Raw genomic sequence first — 15,632 nt, 5'->3', positions numbered from 1 at the left:
GCAACAAAATAGGAAAAATGCCAAGGGGGTGAATACTTTCACAAGCCACTGTAGGTCTGTGGGTCTGACAGGGTCTTCCCAGCAGAAGTCTATTTGTTCTGCACAGTGTCTTGGGAATAGCAGAGGGGAGGGAGGCACATCCAGGTCTATAAATCAACTCCTCAGAGCAGTCTGCTTTAAGTGCGTCCACTGCACTAAACACTTCCTCCCTCAACCTCTCTCATCCTCACCAAGCTAAATAAATATTGTGCGCTTCTACCCGTTTCAAGAAAAGACACAATCGATATAACTCTAGTCTTGTGCATTTTGTTCCCTTGTTAGATTAGGTAGTACAGGGATTTTTTTAGGAAGGAGAAATGTCAAATTCTACACTACAGCGCATCAATAGGAATAGTGAGGCTAATAGCAATGCTATTTCACCTGGTTTACTGAGGACAGATTGTACAAAGCGTAAGGCAATCAAATCTGCAGCGCTGCAATCCCGGCCAACTCCTGTCCTATGACGTGGGGGTTATTTAGTTTATGCTGCCTTGGGTCTCTACTGGCTAAATGTCTGTACAGGTATCATGTCTACCACCAGCAACTCAGTTCAGGTTGAGGGGAACCTGTTATAGTGAAAAGCGGTAGTAGTACAACAATTCTTGCGGGTGTTCTCCAATTGGGTTAAACCATTTGGAGGAGATCATTAAGGAGCCTACCTAGACAAGGGTTGCTACACCGTTATATGACTGCTATGACTAAGCACGTTCTGTCCCTTCATCTACCGCTGAACACTGTGACTGGAACAGCCTGCGGGTTGGCGGGGGAGAGAACTCAATCGGCCTCTTTACATTGACTATATGTGTACTGATGATACTGACCCATGGCGCTGTGTCTGTTGTTCTCCGTCTCGTCTAGTTTCAGGCCAAGAGCAGACTCTCCTCTGGTCTCCTCCGGTGTGGTGCTGCGGGACAAATAGGGGGTGGGCTTGGCCTTGTCAGCGTTTCTGCTGGGGGCGGAGTCAACCTTTTCAACCTTGCTGGTAGGGGCGGAGTAAGAGGCGACATTGACCATAGTCTTGCTCCTGGGGCCGGTGTCAACCTTACTGGGGGCGGAGTCTCGGGAGGAGTCAGCCATGGCAGCCCTGCTGCTGGGGGTGGAATCAGGGCCGGGCTTGGACACATCAGCCCTGCTGGAGGCGGAGTCAGAGTCGGCCATTGAGGTGTCAGCGACAGAGGTGCCGGCGGCAACCCCACTACTGCTACTGCTGTAGACAGACCCATTGCTCAGCTCAGAGCCAGAGTCCTCCTCTGCAGGCAGGCTGGGGGTAGGAGAGCTGGGGGCTGGGGAGGGAGAGGGGGCCATCTGGACAGAGGTGCGAGGTGCTGGGGTGCTAGGAGCTGGGGTGACAGAGGTAGCAGGGGTAGGAGGGGGTGCCGGAGCCTTCCTCTTCCTCAGTGTACTCTCTGAGTCAGGAGCCACCTGAGAGAGAGGGAGAGAGAGGGAGTAATGAGTCTCAGGCTTAACAACTCCCCCTAGCCGTGACAATATACCCTATAAACCATTTATTCTTGGACATCATCACTGCTCATTATCATTATTAAAAAAGGTGCACTACGCAGAAATCCCATCTCCATTTCCTGGTTGCTAAAATTTCGAATCTGTTACAAAACAAGCAATCATTGTGTAGAAAATCATTGTACCATCTAAGCCGTTGTGAAATATATTTTCCATGACCAAAAATACTGTATTTACAGCAGTTGAAGCAGGTGTACAAAACCAAAACTAAAAGATGCAAAAACATAATTTAAGAATGGGAATCATAGAAATAGAGCACATAGAACAGATCAACTGCTTGTTAGACTTGCTTTCATTGAGAATGACATAACTAACATTTCTATGTGAATTTGGTCGGATCGACAAAAAGTTACATATTGCAGCTTTAAGTTATTAATACCTTTTTAAGATGAAATGTATTGTATGGATTATGGAACTTTGCCTGTCAGTCAGACTATCAGTCAAAATACCTAAGTGTTCCATGTTTATTTGTCTGCTGTTACTGAAAGGGGTATTATTGCTTCCTTATACAACAAAACAATGTGTGACCCATTTAATCTCAACATGTCCTCTGATCCTGGAGGCATGGAGATAAAAACACTTTAAATGTGTTTGGTGGCCACTTCAAATCTTCTCATGGGAATCAAATCAAGCTTTATTTATATAGCACATTTCAGACATTAATGCAACCCAGGGCGCTTCACAGGAAAAAGCACAAATAAAACAACAAAACATAACAATAAAAACTGAAACACTAAAAAAGCAGCCTAAGGAAAACGTGTGTTTCAAGGTGTGTTTTAAGAAATATGTCCCCAGTTTCAGTCCATCTCATGTTCTCTATCAGGCTATTCCAGAGGCTGGGGGCATAGTAACTAAAGGCTGCCTCTGCATGCCTCTTGGTCCTAGGCTTTGGGATAGTTAAAAGGCCAGTGCCAGAGGACCTGAGGGACCTACTGGGTACATTACTTAAAAGCATGCCTGACATGTATTGGGTTACACGATCGTGGATTGATGTAAAAACCAATAGAAGTGCACTGGCAGCCAGTGCATTGACTTTAAAACCGGTGTAATGTGGGCTCTCCGTCTGGTCTTGGGCAGTACCCATGTTGCAGGATTCTGTTTGTTTTGCAGTTGACCAGTGACCTTCTTGGGTAGACCAGACAGGAGAGCGTTACAGTAGTCAAGCTTGCTTGTAACAAAAGTATGGATGAGTCTCTCTGTATCATCCTGAGATAGAAACGACCGCACCGTGGCAATGTTCCTCAGGTGGTAAACATCTATTTTGGTCACATTCTTAATGTGTGATTCAAAATTTAGATCAGAATCGAACATGACCCATAGGTTTTTTACCTGGTGTTTTCTTTGTTACCCGTGAATCCCATTTGACCGTTTGGGCAAATCCAATAAGAACACATTACTGAGACCAATCTTTATTTATTTTTTACCCCTTTTTCTCAACAATTTCGTGGTATTCAATTGGTAGTTACAGTCTTGTCTCATTGCTACAACTCCCGTACGGACTCGAGAGAGGCGAAGGACGAGAGCCGTGCATCCTCCGAAACACAACCCAACCAAGCCGCACTGCTTCGTAACACCGTGCCTCACTTAACCCGGAAGCCAGCCGGGACAAGGACATCCCTGCCGGCCAAACCCTCCCCTAGCCCGGACGATGCTGGACCAATTGTGCGTCGCCCCATGGGTCTCCCGGTCGCGGCCGGCTGCGACAGAGCCTGGACTCGAAACCAGAATCTCTAGTGACACAGCTAGCACTGCCTTAGTGGGTCTCCCGAGTGGCGCAGTGGTCTGAGTACCAATCTACATATTTTCAAGCATAGTGGTAACTGCATCATGTTATGGGTATGCCGGTAGTCATTAAGGACTGGTGAGTTTTCCAGGATAAAAAAATACACGGAATGGAGCAAAGCACAGGCAAAATTCAAGAGGAAAAGCTGGTTCATTCTGCTACCACCAGACACAGAGATTAATTCAACTTTTAAGCAGGACAATAACCTAAAACAAGGCAAAATCTACACTGGAGTTGCTTACCAAGAAGACAGTTTGAGTTCATAGTTTTGACTTAAATCTGCTTGTAAATCTATAGCAAGACCTGAAAATGGTTGTCTAGCAATGATCAACAACCAATTTGAAAGAGGTTGAAGACTTTTGAAAATAATAAAATGGGCAAATGTTGCACAATCCAGGTGTGGAAAGCTCTTAGAGACTTACCCAGAAAGACTCACAGCTGTAATTGCTGCCAAAGGTGATTCTAACATACAGTATATAGAAACAACGGGTGGAATACTTATGAAATCAAGATACAGTATATTAGTGTTTTATTCTTCATATTTGTTTTAACTGTTTAATTTTTAAAATTTCTCACACTTTGACATTAGAGTATTTTGTGTAGATCATTGACCAAAAAATGACAATTAAATACATTTTAATCTCACTTTGTAACACAACAAAATGTGGAAAAGGCACTACATATACACAGTTGAAGTCGGACGTTGAGAAGGCCTGCATCCTGGAGTCGCCTCTTCACTGTTGACGTTGAGAAGGCCAGCATCCTGGAGTCGCCTCTTCACTGTTGACGTTGAGACTGGTGTTTTGCGGGTACTATTCAATGAAGCGGCCAGTTGAGGACTTGTGAGGCGTCTGTTTCTCAAACTAGACACTAATGTACTCTTGCTCAGTTGTGCACCGGGGCCTCCCACTCCTCTTTCTAATCTGGTTAGAGACAGTTTGCGCTGTTCTGTGAAGGGAGTAGTACACAGGGTAGTACGAGTTCTTCAGTTTCTTGGCAATTTCTCACATGGAATAGCCTTCATTTCTCGGAACAAGAATAGACTGACGAGTTTCAGAAGAAAGGCCATTTCTGGCCATTTTGAGCCTGTAATCGAACCCACAAATGCTGATGCTCCAGATACTCAACTAGTCTAAAGAAGGCCAGTTTGCTTCTTTAATCAGAACAACAGTTTTCAGCTGTGATAACAAAATTGCTAAATGTTTTTCTAATAATCAATTGGCCTTTTAAAATTATAAACTTGGATTAGCTAACACAACGTGACATTGGAACACAGGAGTGATGGTTGCTGATAATGGGCCTCTGTACGCCTACGTAGATATTCCATGATTTTTTTTTTTTTTTTTTAAAGCCATCGCCAGCTACAATATTCAGTTACAGCATTAACAATGTTTTCACTGTGTTTCTGATCAATTTGATATTTTGATGGACAGAAAATTGGATTTTCTTTCCAAAACAAGAAATGGTATAAGTGACCCCAAACTTTTGAACGGCAGTGTATATATATTATTATATATTTTTTTGCTAGGTAGCGTTAGCTTGCGCTAGTCGGCTGTACCTGTGCCAAAACGCCGGTATTTTTCATCCTATAGCTTGTTCTCCATCTTCTTTTTAAATAGTGAAACAACATGTTTTCAGCTATTTTATTCCCATGACTGATCAAAACTTGTTCTCATGCTCTCTCGTCTCTCTGCAGCAGACATAAAGTGAGCAATATGTTTGGAACATCAAATTGCAATACTATAGAATGGTGATGTTGTGGAAAATTCTGCCACCACAGTGAGAATTGCAATACATATTGTATCGGCACCTACGTATCGTGATAATATTGTATCATGAGGTCTCTGGCAATTTCCAGCCCTAATTAAAATGGGTCAACGCTTCCTTCTATCTTCAACAAATTTTCCCCCTGCTACAAAGTGTCTGTACTACTACTGTCGTCTCTCCGCATGTCAACTGGTGAGCTGTCTATGAACTCAAATGAACCAGGCCTCCAGTACAGAGACCATAGATATGGAAAGACAGCACACGTTCGATCCTTGCAAACGGCATCCTGTGTGACAGCATGGGCAGCCCCATTGAGGGCTATCTACATTTTAAAGTAGTCATCCAGAGCCCTCTATCTTCATGGCAGAGACAGACAGCCATTACTCTGGTATTACTGTTCACTCTACCACTGACGGACTAGCTCCCCATGCTCCCTCATCTTACATGCTCCATTAGATCCACAAAGTTGACCTGACACAACTCACTGTCTCAAAACTATGCAGTAAATGTATGGCCAATGAGAAATATTCATCACTCTCTAAAGTGGGCGTGCAAACGGTTTATATTGCTGTCGTTATGCTTCCAACATATATAATCAGATTTAGACGGGAGCTAAACCATTGCCATGAAGGGTTATTAAAATATACTAAGCAAGGGAAGCTTTGGTCTCCGTTTGGCCAATCTTATGTACATGTTCCCCAGACTTAAGTTGGCTCCTCTAAATCCCAAAGTGCACCACTGTCACTTTAAACCGTACTCCATAGCTGAGCAACACAATCAATTCCCCTGGTATGTTTACACTCCAGTACAACAGTAGTATGGAGCATTCATAGAGAATGGTTAGTCAGAGGACGCTGTCGCTTCGTTCTGCGGCACTGGGCTGCACAGTATTGTCTTTCACTCTGAAGAGCAGCCAATCAGTCACACACGTGCACCTACACATGGTCATGCACACACACGCGCACACACACACACACACACACACACATCTTCATATCCCAGTCAGTCCTCCATTACAGCTTCAACTTTGCCCCACATGCCAGAGACAGTATGCCAGAGACCGACAAGTATGAACGGTGGTGTGATGGTGGAGGTGCATACACAGTTCAGGGAGTTTACACAAATCTACCTCTAAAGAAGTGCAAGGTAGCGGGCAGTAAGTAACACAGCGTTATAACCACAATGACTCAATCCCAGAGAAACACCACAAGTATTTTCTTAGAATATAGAAATAAAACAAGGACATTCTGACTTCAACCACATTCAAGGAATAAAAAAAAAAGTTTGACAAATCATTTGTTATGGCTTGTTGCTACTTTCATCGCAATTTCAAGGTGGAGGTGATTTTTCAAGGAGGTGATTTTCCATGAGCCATGCCAAAACTGCTGTGCACTCTCTCACCCAGTCAGACTCGCCTACCTACCACTTGCACAACCCTGCAGCGCTCTACTAACTCTATATCACAGACTGCATCAAATCACATTTACTATACACTGATGTGCTGCCACTCAATGCGATCATTCAGTCAAATATTTCTATAGCTTTTCTACCCCCTAATCCTGCAGGAATGCTAGCTCACTCCTTAATGGTTGACTTGGTCTATGTCTCAAATGGGACCCAAAGTGCACTACGTTAGACTAGAGCTCTATGGCGCTGGTCAAAAGTAGTGCACTGTTAAGTGAATAGGGTGCGTATTGGGAATGCAAGCTCAGTCCCCTGGCTGCCAAAGCTCCAGCTTTTTAATTACTCAACACAGCACACCGCTCCAGAGCTGGCACAGTGAATTTACAGGCTCTTTATGGTCAGACCACACACACACACACACACACACAGATTTCAAAGTAAAAGTATATCAGTGCTCAATGCATAAGTCCACTTCAAATAGAGAACCAATGTACCACTGTAGATGAAGTGTGGACTACTCTTGTGCCAACTGTAGTGAAAATAAGTCCATTATATAATCTTTATCAGTGCAGGATATTACTTTGTCTGCTAAGGTTAAGATTACATTCCAACATAAAACCACAACAAGGCCTAAGTTTTTTGTCATTCTTTGAGGTACAAAACAATTCTTTCAAAAACTTAACTGTGAAACTGTGATTTGGAAATAATAATGATTTAAAACGTGAACATAAACACAAAACACAGCTCCAAACAAGCCCCATTATCTCCAACAGGAGGAGAAAAGCCCATTAGAGCCAACATAACATGGTGAAAAAACGACATTCCCCACAACATTTCTGTGAGAAGACGCCACCACTACTTCATTAGATTTACACACACACACACACACACACACACACACACACACACACACACACACACACAGAGAGAGAGATGGTAGACTACACAGTTCCAGTGGGCTGTTTTGGCATTAGGGGCCTCTTCCTTTGTTCCTGAGAACACAACATTTTCTTCCTTAGGAAAGAGGAAAGGAGCATAATAGAGAGACTCCCAAATGGTACCCTATATCAGTGTTCCCCAACACTGGTCCTTGAGTATCCCCAACAGTACACCTTTTCATTGTAACCCTGAACAAACACAACTCATTGAGGTCTTGATGATTATTTGACAAGTTGAATCCGTTGTGCTTGTCCAGGGATACAATAAAAATGTGTACTGTTGGAGGTACTCGAGGACCAGGGTTGGGAAACACTACCCTATATAGTGCCCTACTTTTGACTAGGGCTCTTGTCAAAAGTAGTGTACTATATAGGGAATGGGGTGCTATTTGGGATACACACTAAATCTGCACTCAAAACTATTAGAGTTTCCCACTTATTTTAATCACACTGTTCCACAGCCTGTCACACTGAAAAATCCACAGTGTTGCCTAATCACTCATACATAAACTAGCAAGTTTGCATGAAGTGAAACAAGACAACCTAAAATAACCTGCATGGGTGTTGATTAAAGGAAATGGAGGTCTTGTCAGCAGATGGACTGAAAAACCAAGGCAGGCCACTTGAATAGTCAAATTCAGAGAGGCGTTGAGTAAGTTAAGGCTTCCACACCAACCATTCTCACTCTAACTCAGTGTTCTGCAGCCACATGGTTTACTTGCGTAGCAATCATGTAGGCCTAACTAAGGGATTGCAAACATATGACTCAGATCACAAGCTTCCTCTTAAAAAGGCATCATGTGTGACCTTACAGAATGTGGAACATTTAAAAAAAACACTACTGATCTAAACTGAGGTTTCCCACGAATTCAAGTTTTTTTTTTATAGAAAGGGTCCACAACTATTTTTGAGAATGGTATCATCAGCCCAATGTAGAAATATCCAAACCACGCAAGATTGTAAACAGATTGTAAACAGACAACTTGTATCTTGCTGAAACAGATTAAAACGGTAGGCTACATTAAAGTGGATTAACAGCGCTGCAGTACAAAAAGCCAATGACGAATTGTTATGAAAGACTAAACCCCTCTTGGTTCAGATTATGACATCTCCCTAAGGAATGGTTTACGCAGGTAATGCTAGCCATCTCAATCAATCACACTTAGCCTGTGCTGCCAGCTATCCCCCTGATGGGATGGAGTCTGAGGCTACGTCCCAAATGGTACCCTCTTCCTTACATAGTGCACTACTTTTGACCAGGACCAATAGGGATGCTGCCTCAGACTGTACTGCTTGGCAGGTCCACCCTGAAACCAGAGCCAGGAGTCGTTACATCAACATCACTAGGAGCCATGCTGCAGAGAAAAACAGAGGATATTCAGTAGGCTCCATGACTTGTGTCCCGTTGATTTAAATACCTGAGAATAGATCAGGTCAACTACTGAGATTCAGAGAAGAATAACACTCCTTAGAGTAGGATTGGAAAATTCTGGTAACTTTCCCTAGATTCCCAGGTTTTCCACAAATCCTGGTTGAAAGATTCCCAGCATCAGGGGGAAAAAAGGAGCAAGGAATCTAGAATTCTCCAACTAGGATTTCTGGAAAACCTGGCAATTTTGGGAAAGTTACTGGAATTGTGCAACCCTACCCTGGAGTGAGCAGATTGAACCCCCCAAAAATGGAACCATAGAAGACATATTACTCAATGTCTATTACAAAATGTATTGAACGTGTACCGACTATAATGATCATGTACAACACTGTGTTCCTACTGTAGGGTCCAAGTCTCTTAGACCAATCACTATTCTAACCTACCTAACCCCCTTCCCTTCAGTGGTCTTCTGAGTTAATGCTATTTCATCCAAGAGATATTTGTAAAAAAAATGTACAGCAAACTTTTGTTTGTTGAACCCTCAACCTCACCTGTCCTCTGACTATGTACAGTAACATTGGCATAAAGAGCCTGTCAAACTGATTTCATGCCCATCTGCCTCTGGAAACACGACACCCCACTTATACATATTTGATGTTGTGCCACCAAAATACACCTCATTCACTGCTGCAATCTCAGAACCAAATCTGGTGTTTATGTTAACAGTGTGTCTGTCACTAGAGACTCCTGTTGCATAAGTCTGATGTTACCTTTCCAGCATGCCAAACAGGCTTACACAAGTGTGCTTGCCTGTGTCAAACCTATTACCGAACACTGAGGCAGAAAGCTCAGGATGACAGGCTAGGCCATGTCACAAATGTCATTCTAAACATGACCTCTCACATGCTGACCACACCGCTCGCGTTGCGTGCGTGAGCACTGCAATCATTGCAGCCACACTGTTCGCGAGCGTCTGTGTAGCCAGGCGCTAAATAAAACTTGGTTCTATTTGTGACGCGTGACATGCTGCAAGTCCCACCTCTCCCATCTCCTCATTGGTTTTTAGGAGCATATACCCACGTGTCATCTCCTCATTGATTTATAGGAGCATATACCCACGTGGGTGATTGAAAGATGAACTGAGGTCCACACTCCAGTCCAGTCGGTAGTGTTAATGCAACTTAAAGTTGGTTACCAACCGCCATATAAAGTCCAAAGAAGAAGAAGCCTGAAGGAGGAGAGATACCTAGAAACTAACACTGTTTACCCTTTTATCTGTGGATTAATAAAGGAGTAAAGGACCTTGTGCATTTCAGATAAAATAACACAATGTTTATATCCCAGGACAACTTAGCTAGCAACAGCAAGCTAGCTAGTTAAATTGGTATCAATATTTAATGCTTTTCGACCTGTCCCCAAATTAATATAGTTGGTTCAGAGTTCGTTTTGATATTTCAACCTGCGTGTCCTGATCACGTCTAGTGTGGGTGGACAAAATCAACATGAGTGCAATGTCACACGCGTGCGTGCCGTCTCGTCAGCATGTTAGCCTACTCCTGTCCAAATCATAATGTCAGCTATTTGCCTAATAAAAGCTTAAAACAGTCCTTCAGCACAAGATGCTGGATGCATACCAAATGGCACCACATTCCCTTTGAAGTGCACTATAAAAGGGAATAGGGTGCAATTTGGGATGCACCATTTTTTTGTCTTGACCCCAGATAAAGCCAGTTGGCTATTTGATTGAATAAGGTCTTGGGCTTGACTATTGATTGTAAATTGATACTGTACTGAGATCAATAGAGGGTCATAACTAGTGACGGGGGGAAAATAATCGATACAGTTATCTATCAGGATGTTATTTTTGACGATATATAGTTTTTGACAATATCGCAATATTATTTTTGTGCTAGTTGTCTGTACCTGCACCAAATCTCCAGTATTTTTCCTCCATAGCTTGTTCTCCATCTTCTTTTTAAATTGGAAGCCAATTTGTTTTCAGCACCTTTATTTCCATGACTGATCAAACTTGTTTTCTCATGACTCTCTCTTGTCCCTCTGCAGCAGACATATGGTGAGCAATATATTTGGAACATCGAATCGCAATAAAATCACAGTATTGAATTGCAATACATATAAAATTGTTAGAATCGCAATACATATCGTATCGGCACTTAAGCATCGTGATAATATCGTATCGTGAGGTCCCTGGTAATTCCCAGCTTAACATTCTTAGAAAAAAGGGTTCCAAAAGGATTATTTTTGGTTTCTGGGAGAACCCTTTTGGTTCCATAGGAATTTGACCTGAGAGAACCCTTTTTGGAACAAAAAGGATGTAGAATCTTTTTTGTTCCAAAAAGGGTTCTTCGAAAGGGTCTCCTATGGGTATAGCCGAAGAACCCTTTTAGGTTCTATATAGCACATTTTGCTATACAGAGTGTAGTCATACCCCAGGGGAACATATTGTCATCACTACAACAATAGCCATCCTACCAGTAGCTCAGGCTCATGGAAAGGAGACCTAAGAGCAGCCATCCCATCCCTCAGGCCCTCCGTCCTCATCTGATCTCTCTGTCCTTGTCTAACCCTCACAAAAGGTTACATCAGGCCCATGTGCCATGTGTCTCAACATGCAGCCAGCCATCTTCCAAACACAATACTTTGTCTCATCCATGCTAGCGAGTCACAGGACAGCAAGTGTTGCTTATCTCTGGGTGAACGAACTGATAAAGACGTCATCAGTGTGGTGTTTCTGAACAGTGTCTAATACCCTTTCAGACATATGGAATGTGGCGCCTTGAAAGCGACTCGGCTACAGCATGTTTGTTTGTCTGTAAGGGTACACTACGGCTTCTTAAATGCCGACACGAAACCCTCTCGAGATAGCTTCGATGCACCTCTGAACAGCCATTTTACTTGTCAATCAAATAATCTCGAGCTGCCTGTGTGCAACCTGGCTGCCTGCACGCAGACCCCTCTACCCTAGAAAAGTATGTTAAAGTTCATTAAATACCATGATTTACCAAGACGTTTAGTAAAAAGAAAACACATCTAGCACCCTACCATAAAAAAACTGCATAAAAACAACACAACAGCACATCAATCAGCTACTTTTATTGAACACTTCTGATCCGGCACTTCATTTAATTGTCTGAAAGGCTATCAAATTGTTGCTATAAAGGGTATAACAAGACAGGCGAGAAAAAAACTGTGAGCCACGACAACATAAACCCAAATTAAATCCTGATTGGAAGAACAGCGTGAGTAGTACACGGAATACTGTGTGGACACCTTGTGCTTCTCTACCGGAGTATCTGTCCAAATGGCACCCTATTCCCTACATAGTGCACTAGTTTTAACCAGAGCACTATAGACCCTGGTCAAAAGTAGTGCACAAAATATAGGGAATAGGGTGGCATTTAGGATGTAATCCATTTCACAGCATGTAATCCAACACACACCAGTGTGTTCCTGTTAGTAACGGTCACTATGACCACAACACACAGTTCCAGACAAACCCCATTCTCTCCAACAGGAGGAGAGAAAACCTTTAGAGCCAACATAACATGGTGAAAAAACAACATTTCCCACAACAACACCACGAGAAGAGAAAGAACACTACTACTATTGATATTATATCCACAAACAACACAAGGAGATTAGAGGAAATGTTTATCCAATGTTGCAATAGTAGATCTAAACACAGGTCACCATGACCTGACGTGTGTGTGTGTGTGTGTGTGTGTGTGTGTGTGTGTGTGTGTTGCCCCCTCACCTGGTAGGCCTCCAGTGTGTAGCAGCCCTGGCAGGGTGTGGGGGCCGGGGTCGGAGGGGCCCGCCTCTTCTTAATCTCTATCCTGGGGGACATCCTGGAGATGTTCATGGCAGACTGGGACTGGCCCAGGGTGCTGGGCCGCGCGTCCACACAGGGCACGATGGACACTGTTGACAGGCCCTGGATGAGGAGGGAGAGAGAAAGGTTAATGCAGAACATAAAAATAATGACACACAGACAGATAATGTGACACATTCACACAAACAGATGTGTGAGTACACACACACACACACACACACACACACACACACACACACACACACACACACACACAATTATAAACACACAGAACAGAACTACATATGAACTGAGTGGCATTTAAAGGTCAGGTAATTCTAAATGGTCTCAGAAACCCAAAATCACAGGTTGATATGGTGGACAGTGGAAATGTCAAGGGCCAGTCCTGAAGGGTGAGCATGGGCCATGCCCTTTATTCACTAACGCTGTCCCAAGTGGCACCCTATTCCCTATGTTGTGCACTACTTTTGACAAGGACACATAACACTATATAGAGAATAGGGTGCCATTTGAGACTCCGACTAACAAGGGCTCACGACTGAATCTACAATATCAGCATATCTTCATCATAGTCTGTTATTGCAGTCGTAAATTAAGCCAATGCAAAGCTCAGTGTTGGGTCTGTCTCCTCTAGTCTGCAAGAGGAGGCACTCAGATCCCTGTTGAATCAGGATGCTTTGTGACAGTTGTGATAGTTGCAGTCAGCTTTATTACCATTCTGTAGCTACGCCGCCTCGCTAATACACCGTCTGTCTGTCTGGGAGGGATGCTGCTGAGCAATGGGGAACGATCAAAGAATGATCAAAGGCTTTACTAAGCATCTGAAGCTTAGCCTGGTCCCAGATCTGTTTGCACTGCCTTTCCAACTCCTATGGTCAATGTCATGCCAAGTAATCATAAAAAGGAGTTGGCAAGACAGCACAAACAGATCTGGGTTCAGGCTATCTGAAACGTCCTAAGCTTCTGTCTCTGTACTGTAGCACAACTAGGAACAAAGATATGCATCTTTAAACGATGGGGGGGGGGGGGGGGGGGGGGGGGGGCTTAAAGAAAAGAAAGGAAAACATATTAAGTCAAAATGACACAGCATTTCAGACAACTCCTGGGCAGAGGATCAAAGTAGTCATGAAAAAAAAGTTAAAATGACTAAAACATTAAATTCTAGTCATTAGAGGTAATCAGTGAACCAAGCACTTCTCACAGTGGGGAGAATTCATGGAAAATGTGCAGGAGGGAGAGAAAAGCACTCAAAGGTATTCAGACCTGGGCATAAATAGTATTTATTTTCCTTAAAAATATTTGTATCATTTGATTGAGCCTGCCTGGTGTGCCAGGTGGGCATGGTCTGAACTTTTGGGACTATTTCATTGGTTCCATTACACCAGGCAGGCACAATCAAACTAGTCTAGACTACTAAGGAGCGTCAGTGTGGCTTTGAGGGAGCTGTGAGTTGCCAATTGCTTGCATATTGTATAAGCTTGGAAATGCAGACTGAGCTACTATACAGTAATGTAAAGCTAAGAGATAAAGACGTATGTAACAAAGACATAGCTGGAGTCTTGGAACCCTGCAGTAGATTTACTGCTGCCCCGCTCTAAGAACAGAGCCTGGATCAACTAAGTCGACACCATTCATCTTTATGACCTTCACATCCTGTTTAACTTTGATCTTCTCTTATCTTACTCAAGAACACGTGCCTCTCCCACCTACTAGATCTTCCTGACTCAAATAATATAACATCCAAAAGAGACTTACAGTCATGCTTGCATACATTTTACGTATGGCTGGTCCCAGGAATCAAACCCACTCTCCTGGCATAGCAAGCGCAATGCTCTACCAACTGAGCTACAGAGAACCACATATTTATACATGGGCATAATTGCATCCCAAGGGTAGATGACATGGAATACTTTATACAGTGCACAGTCGGCTTTACTCTATTCCCTTCTATTGGCCGCTGCCTATATATAAGCTACTGTACATATAAACTCAGCAAAAAAAGAAACGTCCCTTTTTCAGGACCCTGTCTTTCAAAGATAATTTGTAAAAATCCAAATAACTTCACAGAACTTCATTGTAAGGGGTTTAAACACTGTGTCCCATGCTTGTTCAATGAACCAATAACAATTAATGAACATGCACCTGTGGAACGATCATTAAGACACTAACAGCTTACACACGGTAGGCAATTAAGGTCACATTTATGAAAACTTAGGACACTAAAGAGGCTTTTCGACTGACTCTGAAAATCACCAAAAGAAAGAAGCCCATGGTCCCTGCTCATCTGCGTGAACGTGCCTTAGGCATGCTGCAAGGATGCATGAGGACTGCAGATGTGGCCAAGGCAATCAATTGCAATGTACGTACTGTGACACGCCTAAGACAGCGCTACAGGGAGACAGGACGGACAGCTGATCGTCCTCTCAGTGGCAGACCACGTGTAACAACACCTGCACAGGATTGGTACATCACACCTGCGGGACAGGTACAGGATGGCAACAACAACTGCCCGTGTTACACCAGGAACACACAATCCCTCCATCAGTGCTCAGACTGTCCGCAATAGGCTGAGAGAGGCTGGACTGAGGGCTTGTAGACCTGTTGTAAGGCAGGTCCTCACCAGACATCACTGGCAATAACGTCGCCTATAGGCACAAACCCACCGTCGCTGGACCAGACAGGACTGGCAAAAAGTGCTCTTCACTGACGAGTCGTGGTTTTGTCTCACCAGGTGTGATGGTCAGATTTGCATTTATCGTCGAAGGAATGAGCGTTACACCGAGGCCTGTACTCTGGAGCGGGATCGATTTGGAGGTGGAGGGTCCGTCATGGTCTGGGGCGGTGTGTCACAGCATCATCGGACTGAGCTTGTTGTCATTGCAGGCCTCAACGCTGTGCCTTACAGGGAAGACATCCTCCTCCCTCATGTGGTACCCTTCCTGCAGGCTCAGCCTGACA

The 15,632-nt window shown here is 43.6% G+C and overlaps 1 protein-coding gene across 2 annotated transcripts in view; it reads right to left on the bottom strand.

Annotated features, from left to right (window-relative positions):
- LOC129857584 (protein cordon-bleu-like) overlaps positions 1 to 15,632 on the bottom strand; it is a 59,180-nt gene that overhangs the window by 16,205 nt on the left and 27,343 nt on the right. For both annotated transcript variants that reach the window (XM_055925995.1, XM_055925996.1), the window contains exons 8-9: positions 12,597 to 12,776; positions 861 to 1,461 (exon numbers count right to left, since the gene is read on the bottom strand). In XM_055925995.1, coding sequence (XP_055781970.1) covers positions 861 to 1,461; positions 12,597 to 12,776 — 781 coding nt within the window. The remainder of the gene's footprint in view (positions 1 to 860; positions 1,462 to 12,596; positions 12,777 to 15,632) is intronic.

The sequence above is a fragment of the Salvelinus fontinalis genome, chromosome 6 (genome assembly GCF_029448725.1).
Source record: "Salvelinus fontinalis isolate EN_2023a chromosome 6, ASM2944872v1, whole genome shotgun sequence".
Classification (NCBI taxonomy): Eukaryota; Metazoa; Chordata; class Actinopteri; order Salmoniformes; family Salmonidae; genus Salvelinus; species Salvelinus fontinalis.
The sequence above is the reverse complement of the archived record's forward strand: the minus strand, read 5'-3'. Positions and strand labels throughout refer to the sequence as shown.